General features: G+C 36.3%; 1 protein-coding gene across 2 annotated transcripts in view; it reads left to right on the forward strand.

Moving 5' to 3' along the window:
• Positions 1–13,400, forward strand: part of scn8aa (sodium channel, voltage gated, type VIII, alpha subunit a) — a gene marked incomplete at its 5' end in the record, with an annotated part of 51,171 nt that overhangs the window by 3,318 nt on the left and 34,453 nt on the right. Inside the window, 3 exons of one of the 2 annotated variants that reach the window (XM_079588371.1) lie at positions 7,291–7,411; positions 10,721–10,808; positions 10,961–11,089. In XM_079588371.1, the coding sequence (XP_079444497.1) occupies positions 7,291–7,411; positions 10,721–10,808; positions 10,961–11,089 (338 nt within the window). Of the gene's footprint in view, positions 1–7,290; positions 7,412–10,720; positions 10,809–10,960; positions 11,090–13,400 lie in introns of those variants that run through there. The other variant, XM_079588370.1, reaches the window with a different exon arrangement.

Here is a 13,400-nt window from a genome sequence, read left to right on the forward strand (position 1 = left end):
ATATATATATATATATATATATATATATATATATATAAACGCGCATTTGTTTGTGGCTTGTGTATGTTGTAGATTGTCTGTGAGATGATGCTTTAAAGAGGTTTGAGGAGGAGGTTATCTGTGGTCTGCTGAAGCTTTACAGTTCCAGCTGACAGACTTGTTTTAATTGTTCCATCAGTAATCCTTTAGAAAAGAAAAGCCAAAAGAAACACTCCAGTGCATTTAAAGAACAGTGCACTGTTCTAGAACAGGGGTCCATCCTTCGTACCTTGCCTTAATACATCTGAGATGATTTGAAAGATATGCCAGATATTCTAATCGTGATAACTGATCTCTGGATAATTTGGTTCTTTAACTAATTTGTGGATTTGATTAAAATATCTGGATTAAGTTGATCACTGCACATTCTTGTGTTCATTGGAAAGGGCAGATATATAAATACCTGAAACTAGCAATGCATCGATTGGCTGGCAGAAATAGAGCAACGTAATGACATCATATTAAAAAACATCAAACACCTGACGAAAATTTCAGATTTTGAATTTCTGCTCCTTTATAAGGAAGCAGCCAAGCGACCAAAATTATACAAAAGTTATAATCGATAAATTAATTGTGTAATGTTTGTTAGATGATTACCAATTATTTCAGAAATTTCTAATATTTGTACAGGCTTTACATTTTTATTTCAATGTTGTAATGAGAAATTAATTTAATTTGACCTGTAAAGCATATTTGTTACGTGACAACATTTAATTACTTTTTGACAGCACATCAGGGCAGCATTTTTTACTAAGTTATCTGCATCTCCTGCGCTGCATCAATCCACTCCCATAATAGCTGTCACCATTTAAATTAATGCACGGCTCAGACTGTACATTGTGTGTGTAAGACTTCAATCAAATTATTAAGTAATTTTCCCCTCACAAATAAATCTTGTCAATGAGTAAAACTGGCTGTGTCTACATTATGAAATTACTAAACAACATGATAATATTATTTTCAAATTATTATTATTGTCCCAGGTTAATTTAGTACTCTTGTAAGAAAGTAGCAGTCGCTGGGACAGACTTAAGTATCACCTCTGCTTAAAAAGATGCAATCTAATCCCGTTTGCTTATGGACCTGTTGCTATGAGAGCAACTCCAGGATGAGTTTTGAAGAACCTATCAATCCTGGGTCATGTCAAATCGTCAACAGTGAAATCCAGGTAATTGTGTAATCCACGTACCGGTACGACGAATGGGCCCCTGCTATTTGAGTAGTAGTGCAACAGTAAGAGAGTTAGGCCATTTAAAGATCTTTAATGTTGTTGTTTTGGAGAAATCTGTGTTTGGTACTCTTTAGTGTTGCTATATGTACATGAAAAGACTAAAAACGTATACCATTGTTCAAAGATTTGGGATCAGTAATTTTGAAATTGTTAATGCTCAACAAGGCTGCATTTATTTGATCAAAAATACAATACAAAAACAGTAATATTGTGACATTTTATTACAATTTGAAGTATTTGAAGAATCCTGAAAAAAAAAAATGTTAAAAAGAATGGCATTTTTTTCAAATAGATTTTTTTTGGAACATTAACCTTCAGACGTTCAGATGTTCTTGCTTCTATTGAAGCTCAAGACATGCTTTGGATCATTTTCAAAGAACATTGTCATAATAGTCTACTACACAAAGTTGTGTAGTTCATGGTTTGGTTAGGTTTGGTTTAGATACATTTTAAAATGTATTTTTCAATTACATTTTTCACTCAAATTTAATTTATAATTTATGTTGTATGTAATATAAAAAAAATGTGTGCTCTAAGACTATTAAGTGGATGCACAGTTTCTTGATATGTTAACTAATCATAAAATGGTGCTTTGTTTTTGTTGCAAATGAGCAATATCAGATGCAAGATAGCCCTCAAACAGATTTTCAGGAGTGAATTGTTGTTATGAGATGTAGTCTAAGGGAGGAAGATGAGGTCATCTTTTCTGTCTGAGTTGTAATGGAGCCCAACAGGCTCAGCCCTGGGTTCACATTTGGCTCGGTGCTAAGTGCAGTGGTGAGACTTCAGCAGGGTCTGCCACACCGGACTTTACTAAATAATGCACAGACTCGTTTGTGTGGAAATGCCTGTTAATGTGTGCATGTGCTGAAGCATTACACTGCCTCCCTCTCTTGCTTTCTCCCTCCGTCTCATTCCTCTGCCTCCCTCTCATGCAGCGCAACACTGACTGTTATGTAACCGCCCGCTCCATGCACAGGAAGGAGATTTCAGTCTCCTGATGAAAACCTCATGGAGGAGCGTATGTGAAACAGGCAGTCTAAAGGAACTGAATTATGCTACAAACTGAATACATTTTTATTGCAACAATGGCTCACGTTAGACCTTTTTTCATATTTAAATGCATTTCTGGACCATGCTTTCATGCACATGCCATATCCTGCACTCTCAGTCTCAAGGATTTAATGGCTCTTTGATTTTACGCTTTTTGATTAGATCTCCCTGTCTCTCATTGTTCTTTGTTTCTACACGCTGGGCTTGACTTGCAGCCTGCAGCAGTAGTGAAACCTGATTCTTGAGGCTCAGGGCAGCTCTCTTCATAGTGGAAAACCAGCTGAGAAATGGGAGCTGGCAGCTTTTAAATCCAGACCTGTGACACTATCAGAAGCAATTAGCTTAGCAAGCTTTGCTACAGGAGCAGCTGATGAAGCCCGAGTCCTCCAGCACAGATGATAAAAGGAGATGGTTATATGTTGAAAACAAATCAATTGTGAGACGGAGAGGGTTAACAGGATTTAAGTGACCCAAAAGTTGGGTCTCCAACATTGATTTATATTTACCGGTATGCATTTAGCAAATTATTTTATCCAGAGTGATTACAGTGCAATCAAGATATGCTCTACCAATTGAGCTTCAACATTCTACAAGGTGCTGTGTTGTATTTTAGGTTATTTTAAAGTTATTTAATGTCATGTTATTTCCTATTTTACTTTATTATTATTTTGTTTTATGTTCTTTTCTATTTAATTAGGGGTTCAAGCATGTTGCGCTGAAATCCTATTGTAATTGTTAGAATTTCCAAGGATCAGCGTTCTCAGTGATTGGGCAGGTCGGGTGAAAAATGATGCGGCGACTTGCCCCTTGGTGGCGCTATATAATGAAAAAAACACTAAAACGGCTATAGCTACACAACAGTCAGTAGGATTGATTTGAAAACTGAAAACTGGCATGCGGTCCAAGGCGCCACGATTGTCTACGAGGCAATGGCATGGCAAAAACATTGGCAGCCATTGGCTAATGAAGTTCGAGCGGCTGTCAGACAAGGTTAACAGAGGCCGGTCATAATGAAACTTGCTGGGCCTGTTTGACTTACAGCCCTAGAGGCCTATGAGAAATTCAAAAGAAATGAAAAAGAAGTTTTACGCCTCAATAATCAGGCAGTTTTTCACATATACACACAATATGCATATCATTTGTTAGATCTCCTCATTCTGAACAACTTTGCCTCAAAAATCACTGCTGTCAATCAAATCATTCATTAAATACTTGAGAATATATATATATAAAAAAACTACTTTTGTGCACTAGTTCTAGGTCAACCTCTATAAAACCTTACAAAAGAGTACAATTCTGTAGTCTAGACTTTCTAGGTCAATAGTTATCAAAAAATGTTGACCTTAACTTTTTGGATAGCTATAACAGGGTCATTTACAAAATGGACATGGCAAAATATACTCAAAAGCCTATAAATCCTAAACGAAAACTCAGAAATTCACGAAATTAGATGAGCACATGCGACGCATGATTCTAAACAAGCATGCAAACTTTTATGGAGATAGGACCATAGGTGGCACTATAACTGTTAAAAACCTTTAAAAAACATATATTTCCACAGTAAATTGCCTTTGGCTGTAAATGGTCTTTTCCATCTCTGATGTAGGTGGTTAAAGGCTTAATAAATGAAACATAATACCTTTTTATGCATGTGCATAAAGGCCTTAAAGCACTTGAACCCCTGATAATTTGCAGCTATATTTTATTTTGTAAACTGTTACAGCACCTTTAATCAGTCAGATTTTCTGATTTTAGATGTTTCAGATTTTACCAACACTCTTGTACTCATTTCTGACTTCAGGTTTGGGCTCTGATGGTTTGATAGGGATGTTGTTGATCCAGGAGCATGTCCTGGTTGAATAAAGGGTGTGCAAAGATGAGAAAGGGGAGAGAGAAGGAGAAAGAGGCAGAACACCACACTGGGTCATAAATCTTAAGAGGGACTCTTCAAAATGTGCCATGTAGGACCATTGCTTTTCCCTGTGATGACGCGGCACTCGGAGTGGGCTTGGCTGGGCTGGTTGGGGGGCTGGGGAAGGCAGGGTGATGCACAGCTTGAGTATAATGGCCGTCTCACTCCTCCTCCCTCACATCTGTTCACAGCATAGCCTATACACTCTCCACACCAGGAAATACTCCTATTATAATGCAGGCATCTCATTTATTTTTGTGTTGTGACAAGCTTTTATTGATGTGGGAGATGCTGCATTATTAGCTCTGGAAGCTTCTCACTCTTTTCATTCGCAATTTGCTGCTCTGCTCATCACTCTCTTTACATTAGTCACCATCTCGGTCTGTTGTTTATGTTTCTCCATTTTTTACCATGCTTCTCTCCTCTCCATGTGTCCTGCCATACGTCTCATCTGCGCTTCATCTAGATCTTGTTTACATCACGCACACTTTCCTGCTCACTTTGCATCACCCTGTAACATGATCTCGTAATCATGCTCTTCGTATGGATTTACGATCTGTGGACACTGTGAACGCTTTTAAAAGCAACTAAAACCCCACTTATTGTGCTGTATTACTCTGTTTTTATCCGATTGTCTGTTTTAATGTCAAAACTCTTATTTTGATTTCCTTTTTATATTTGGATCGGATGCAAAGCACTTTGTGACGTTTGCTCTAAAAAGGTGTTATAGAAATACAAATCGGTTAATTTCTTAGCCTTGTGAACCAATACTATTTTTTAGCGCCTTTACATCAGTATTGTTTTTTTTTTACCAAGGGGTTTCATTCAGTGTCTGTGGTTGGGTCCAGTTTTACATATTTTTATAGCTTGTCCTCACTCTTCTTCTACTATTTCTTCTTCTTTTTTTTTCTTTTTCTTTTTATATTTACGATTTGCTTTTAAATGTCTTTGTTTCTTCATTCGTTCTCCATCTTCCTCTCTTGCTCTCACTGCTTATTCATTCCTCTCTGGGCTGTCTTTCTCCCGCTCTTTATCTTTCTTATTCTGCTCCATTCTGGATTATGAAATTTTCAGTAGCTGGGAAGCCTGTCATGCATTAAAAAGAGGAAGCCCACATGCACATGCACTATAGCCAGAGAATATTGAGAAAGGGCAAATGTATTTTTGTTCATAAATGCACCACTTCTGCATTATTTTTTCATCTCATGATGTTTCATATGTGACTATTGGTTTGGGCTACTGTTTTGAATGGATCTTGTCGTGTTTTGAACACAGAAGAAGATGCAGTTGATCCCAAATGTCTCTCATACAGTTTGGGGTTGCCGAGCAGTGAGCAGGTTTTTTTTTTTTTTTTTTTTTTTTTTTTTTTTTTCTCAAAGCAGGTCTCAGTATGTTTACATGGTGGCCTGATTCAGTCTGACCCAAATAGATCTAGCTCTTCTCCATCTTTAGTTACATATACAAAGTGTTATTTAGTGAGCTGTCCTTTTTAAACATTAATCCTTATTGTGGACCAACAAACCAAATGAAATGATATGACCCAAATCATGAACTTTGATAATTGTGTGTGCTCTAGATATTCTTCTGAGGAGTTTCTATTCACGTTATGTTAAGCTTACATGTATGGTGCTTCATTGGTTGCATAGACTCGGCACTCTCCGTGGTGCTGAAGAGGATTTCTTAGTGTTCAACTAAACTCAAGCATGTAAAAAGAAGTACAGTGGTGCATCCCATCTCTGCAAATGCACGCGACCTCCCATGAAACTTTGATGGTAGCGAACATGTTTTATTTAAACAATTATGAGGTTATCTACTGAAAGGATGGTGAGCTTACGCTGACTCGTTCGTGTTCTTAAGCATTCTCTGAAAATGTTTCATATTACCGTGAGAAGTGAGATATCCGGGTAGAACTAGGGTTCATCTTAAGCATTATTACAGACATTAATAAATATCTTTTCTCCAATTCCAATGAATTCATTATTCATTTAATGAATATCTTGGCGATTTCAGTGGCAGTACATTGTGATTTAATAAAGCACCCAAGAGTATCAGCAACTAAGTTAATGGATCATTCGGTTTTCATGTAAAAAAACAACTGATATTTGAGCAGAATTGTGGCAGATGCCATTGTTCTTCTGTGCACCATCCTGCACTTCATAATCCAGTCCAGTAAGCGTCGGAAATATAACTTACGTTGTTTTTTGTGTGGATTTTTTTTTATTGTTTGGTGAATTATTACTTCAAGCATCCTGCCACCTCATGCTTATGGCCAAATCGCAGCCATGATATTCATGCTGTGTTGGACTAAATATCAGCACTCTCAACCAATCAAATTTGAGAACTTAAGCTTCCTGTTGTATAAACATTAAGTAATATCTTTTTATATATTTTATATAAAAATATTGTTTTACTTTATTCCTGTCCAGAGACAATGTGGATGTTTTCCATGCAGTTTTTCAGATGTACTTTCTTCTTGCCAAAGAATGTGATTTTAATTATTTAGTAGTATATAAAGCAATATGTGACCCTGGATCACAAGTCGCACGGGTATATTTGTGGCAATGGCCAATAATACATTGTATGGGTCAAAATTATCGATTTGTGAATGAATGCAGCACAATCGCGAACATAAATGGACAACTTTAAAGGTGATTTTCTCAAAGTTTTGATTTTTGTTCACCCTCAGATTCCAGATTTTCAAATGGTTCGTATCTTGGCCAAATATTGCCCTAACATAACAAACCATGCATCAATGGAAAGCTTATTTATTCAGCTTTCAGATGGTGTATATATCTCAATTTAAAGAAAAAATAACAATGTGAATGGTTTTGTGGTCCAGGGTCACATATGTCTTCATTATGATGCCTTGTCTTCTACAAATAGATGCAGACTTTCAGTACATGATTATTACTTGTGAAAGTCCAGTTGAATAAGTGATTATTTGTCTCTATGCTTGCAACTAATCTAGTGTTTCTCTTTCTCTTTGTTATTCTGTCTTTTTCTCACTTATCTCTCTCTCTCTCTCTCTGGCTGTTTCTGTTTTTCATCTCCACAGACATTTATAGTCCTAAATAGAGGGAAAACAATCTTCCGCTTTAGTGCCACACCTGCCTTGTACATGATAAGCCCTTTTAATCTTGCTAGGCGAATAGCGATTAAAATTTTGATACATTCATATCCTTTTTCAGCTGTTTAAATGTGTATATGATAAATACTGTATGTCTATACTGTCTTTCTCTGCATCAAATATTTAATGTGTGCTTATTGCTAGGGTGCATGGGATGACCAGGAATAACGCTAAGGATTTCAGACTAATGTTTTAGTTGAAGGTAGGGTAGGCAATTTCGGAGTGGCTAGCAATAGCAAGCTAGCTTTGAAAGCATTGGATCCCACCCTCCCTTCAGAGCGTTCTCTCAAAAGCAACGCCTCATTCAAAACACATGAACGCACAGAGCAGAGTCTGCAAAGCATCACGAGAGACCACATTAAATGACCTCATGTCTTCAAGCACGTACCATTACAATAATAATGAACGTGAATAACTTACAGAGCTTGGACTTGTACCACCTGACTGCTGCTAAATTAATTTCGGCATTGATAGTGTTGACATAGAAACGCATAAACATATATCAAACATGTACCACAAAAGATTTGAACTCTAATGCTTTGCCCTGTTCACTAGAAACTATTTGACTAATTTAATTGTTAATGTGGTTGTAGTCTAAATAAAAAAAAAAAAACGTTTTAACTGCCTATATAAATGACACAAATGAGCTGAAAACTCCCTGTTATGGTATTAGCATTAGCACTTTTTTAGCAAAAATTATAAAGGTGGTGATATAAAGTTAAACATCACTGTGAATACTGAATTTATGCTAATGTGTATTTATTATTATATGGTATACTTTATTAATGAAAATGATTAAACGTTCATATTTATTTGTTAATTTAGTGACAAACAGATTATACAGCCATGGCCAAAAGTATTGGCAGTGACATGAATTTTGTGGTTTGTTGCTTCAGTATCTATAGATAATTTTTTCGCATGTTTCTAGTATATACTGGAAAACAGTGATGAGCATTTCGTAAGTTTAAAGCCTTTGATTTGGAAAAACATATTTACAGTGATGACCCTTCTTCTTTATAACCTCTGCAATTCGCTCGGGCATGCTGGATATCAGCTTCTGGTCCAAATCCTGACTGATGGCGATCCATTCTTGCCTTATTAGTGCTCGGAGTTGATCACAATTTGTGGGCTTCTGCTTGTCCACTCGCTTTTTGAGGATTGACCACAGGTTCTCTATGGGATTAAGATCTGGAGAGTTGTCTGGCCACGGATCTAAAATTTCAATGTCATGATCTCAGAGCCACTTCATTATTACTCTTGCCTCATGCTCCATCATTCTGGAAAATGCACGGATCATCGCTGAATTGCTTCTGTATCATTTGAAGAAGTTGCTCTTGCACAAAGTTTTTTATACCATTCTTTATTCAGGGCAGTGTTTCTAAGCAGAATTGTGAGAGAGTCCATACCCTTGGATGAAAAGATAACCCTCTCATGGATGGTCTCAGGATGCTTCACTGTTGGCACGACACACAACTCATGGTAGCGTTCACCTTTTCTTCTCTGGAAAATCAATTTTCCAGATGTCCCAACAGTCAGAAGGGCTTCATCAGAGAGGATGACTTTGCACCAGTCTTCTGCTGTCCCATCCTTATACTTCCTGCAGAATTTCAGTCTGTCCTTGGTATTTTTCATGGAGAAGTGGCTTTTTTGCTGCTCTTCTTGACACCAGGTCGTTGTGCAAAAGTCTTCGCCTCACTGTGTGCAGATTCACTCACACCACCTGCTGCCAATTAGGGTTGTGACGTATGAGATGTTCATGGTATGAAAAAAGTCTTCACGATGTGATCACAGTGATCATGGCTTCACGATTTCACGGTATACAGTATTAAACAATAAATTATTATTACCATTAGTTAAAATTACCATTAAATTAATGAAAACTGTTTTTATTTGGTGAACAAATGCTTTATTATAACAAACTTGAAACCATTTGTTTTGTTTATTAAAATTTCAATAATAAAAAACATGTCCAATAAATTAAATTTAATGATTGATTATGGATTACATTAACAACTTATTTTTGTCATTAATAGTTTATTAAAATTTAGAATAATATAGTCCTATGAAATGTATTTTTTGGCAAAGTGCTGCACCACAGAGATTTACTAAATTAAAACGGACAAAAAATTATATTCCTTAAGTAATGTTTAAAGAAATTGCGTTGTTGTTTTTTGGAGAAGTACATTCTATTATACAGCAGTAATATATTTCTATCATAATTTCTACAAGTTAAACCAAACTTTTATTTTGACAATGGTTTTTCTCAATAAAATGATAACATCCTCTTTAAGCGTTCTCAGAGCAGCTGTTCACGTCCTCGTATTGTGAGACGGCAGACACTGAAAACACCATGAGCGTCACGCATACTTGAGTATAGAGGGAACGGTGGAGCTCATTCAGAAAGAGACACACAGAACAAGCAGATTATATATTTTTATAGTCATCTTTTTGTTCTTTCCCATGACGTGATTTGATTTATTGTACAGCTCTACTTTGATTGATGGATGGATGGCTAAATCAAGTCAATCAATAACGCAGTCATGTGGAAAGAAGTAGCTTATGTGCAGGTGATTCATTTGATTTTTTCCCCTCAATACTGTAGATTAGCAAATGTGCACGATATGATAATCGTACGTGGTCATACCATGATATATACCGGTACAACCGTACTGCCAATATTGAGGAAGCTCTACACTGATTCCATAGCTAATTCCTCAGTAGGAGACAGTCCTGGTGCTTGTTGGACACTCTGGGACGTCCTGAAGCTGCCTTCAGTCCAGTTGACCCTCTCCCCTTGAAATTCTTGATGATCCAGTAAATGGTTCGTTCAGGTTCTTCCAATATTCTTAGCAGCAATTTCCTTGCATGTGAGGCCATTTTGATGCAAAGCGATGTTGGCTGCACATTTTTCTTCAGAGGTAAACATTGCTAACATGAGAACACGGAAGCACTCCTTCCCTCTTTTTATAGCAGTCTGCTCTTAAAATCCAATCAGAATGTCACACTTTACCATGTGCTGAATGCTGATGATGTCATTAGTGAAATGATGTTAGCTGGTCATTTTGTGCCACGGCCAAAAAACAGTGTTTTGTTTTTTCTGGTCAATGGAGATTTTTGCATTTATTTAAAATACATCTGATCATTCCTGCACAATAATCTAGGAACAATGTGAACCAACACCATAACAACTGAAGCAGTACATTTTGCAAAGCACATTTATGACACTGCAGTACTTTTGGCCATGGCTGTACTTCTTATATAATGTTTATAAATCCTGATGTTTATATTTACAAAGTAAAATGATTTTTATTTATTTTTTTCTGTGACTTCTCAGAATTTCCTTAACTGATACCCACAGTATTCAGCATGTTCATTATGTGTACGATTTTGACCAACTGTGTGTTCATGACTTTTAGTAATCCTCCCGAGTGGTCCAAACAAGTAGAGTAAGTATTGATCCTAACCACAGCATGCCTCAAAACAAGTTATTCACAACAACAACAAAAAATGAATCATAAATGGACAGCTTGGTTGTACATCATTTAGTTCCAGTTACTTATTTTTAAAATGTATTCCCACCTCCTGCTCTTTCCCTCAGGTATACCTTCACTGGAATTTATACATTTGAATCGCTTACAAAAATCATTGCCCGTGGATTCTGTATAGATGGCTTCACATTCCTTAGAGATCCATGGAACTGGCTGGATTTCATGGTCATCTCAATGGCGTAAGTATTCAGTCACTTTTACATCTTATCACACTGAAAACTCTAAAGCCGGGTGCACGCTGTATGATTTCTCTGATCCTAGGCAAAAATCTTTAGTGTTTTATCGCTAATTTGATATGTTCACAAACAGCCGAATAATGACCATTGCGATAACATTTTACCTCAGATGAAATTCTGCCACTGTCAGAAGTTCTGGGGCACAGTCCTGCAGTGTGGCGTCTCCTACAACAACCGTCAAATCAAGAACCAATAGGAGCACAGAACCTGATGATGCAATTAGTGCGACATCAACAAACCACCACCTGCTCCACACACATCATCTTTGTTTCTTTTCCTATTTCTTTTATAGACAAATCATGATCAAAATTAAAGCAGAGATAGTTTTTGTTTGCTAGCCACCATTTCAATCCATCATCTGTCACCGGTTCTGACATTAAAGACAACTGAGATCCCACAGTGTGACATGGCTTACAGCGGGGATCATGTTCGTACAGTCTGACAATCGTAAAGGACTATTATAAATTGTACAGTGTGCACTCGGCTTAAGATCACTAGGGGAAATTATTTTCTTTTTCTATTAAACAATTTACTCTTTTCAAATTTCAATGTGGTTTCAGACTTTTGGAATCATCTATAAATGTCCCCTTTTTTAATTCTATTACAAGATCCTGATTCTAGGATATGCTTTCATATGATTCTTTAAACATATGATTGATATAATTCAGAACAACCGTCAGTTTAGTTACAGTATGTCATTTTGTAACTATGAACATTGAGCTATCATTCGGTTAATAGCAAATAAATAAAAAATAAGTCATTTAACTAGTCAGGACACTAGCTCAACACTTGCTTAAAATGTTTTTTAATGATGGATGAGGAAAATAATTATTAATAAGCTGTTTGTAAATTGAGCTCTTACTGTATGTGGGGGACACAGACAACAATATTCTGTCTCTAACCATATGAACGTTTTAGGTAGCTTCTTTATGGATGTGGCAACTCTGCTTATTGTCAAGTTCACTGCTCTGCATTTGTCCTTGTCCTCATCCCTCAGCTGTGCTGTGATTATACCTGGTTCTTGCAGGGAATCCAGAAAACTCACTCTATTCTTCCTTTCTGAGAATTTTCTTTGTTCAGATGTTCAAAAGATCAGTGATTAGAACCATTCACCATCAACATGACTCCCAGCAGCTAGGGGTGGGCGAAATGACCAACATCTGATATCACAATATGAGTGCTTTTATTTCATGATAACGATATACATCACAATACAGTTATCTCATCACCAATTTCAATGTCACAAAATACTAGCCTAATTAACGAGTAAAACAAACTCTCAAGATCACTGAAGACAATTAAACAGTCAGTGATAAGGAACAAAGAAACAAATTTTTCAGACAAAAAACTACAATAGAACAAAGACAAAACTGAAATAGACCTGCCTTAAAAAACTTCAAGCACTTGATAGGCCTATAGAAAAAGGCTACTACATAAATTGTAGTAAGGCTTAAAAACGCATTCAAATGATAAGCTTTCATGATAGCGCAGAATGGCAATGTTACGTGAGCGTAACCGCAATAGAAACAATAGTCCAAAATCTCTAGCGGTTGACAAATTTCTACCGGTTAATCAGTTCACGTCTATATCGGTATATGGCCCACCCCTACCAGCAGCCCACGCAGAGAACTTTTTCTCACTCACAAACTCTTTCTGCCTTCCTAGTTCTCATTCTCCATTTTCATTTTATCTGTTTATATTGGATCTCATTGTATTTTTCTTATACAAATTCATCTGAGATATGTTGTGTATCCTATAATAACATTACCATATGATTATAATTGTTTATGAAAGCTATTAGGGGTGGGAACCAGTTCAGGGTTGTGTTGTTGCACCAAATATCTACAATCCATTGCAATGTCTTTCTCTTTTTTTTTAGACTGAGGAAGGAAACACTAAATATGTAACATGCAAGCATTTGTACTATATGACATAATATTTATTAGTATTATTATTAATACTACTTCTTATTATATTATTAAAATCACAGTTATTCCGTTTTCTATCTGAAAGACATCGCTAATGTAATCTACTATTGCCACAGAATGTTTACTTTCCTTCAAAAATTCAAATTCATTGTATTATTTAACATAATAATAATACAAACTTTTTTAAAGAAAATTTTCAACATTTCTATTTTGAATTGTGACAACACTTCATTTTTTCCCCCACCTCTAAAAGCTATTTAACCTTTTAAGAAAAACAATCATCTTAGTCTGCATATGGAAGTCATCAAGTACTAAGTCATGACCAT

Source organism: Phoxinus phoxinus (genome assembly GCF_949152265.1).
Source record: "Phoxinus phoxinus genome assembly, chromosome: 18".
Lineage (NCBI taxonomy): Eukaryota > Metazoa > Chordata > Actinopteri > Cypriniformes > Leuciscidae > Phoxinus > Phoxinus phoxinus.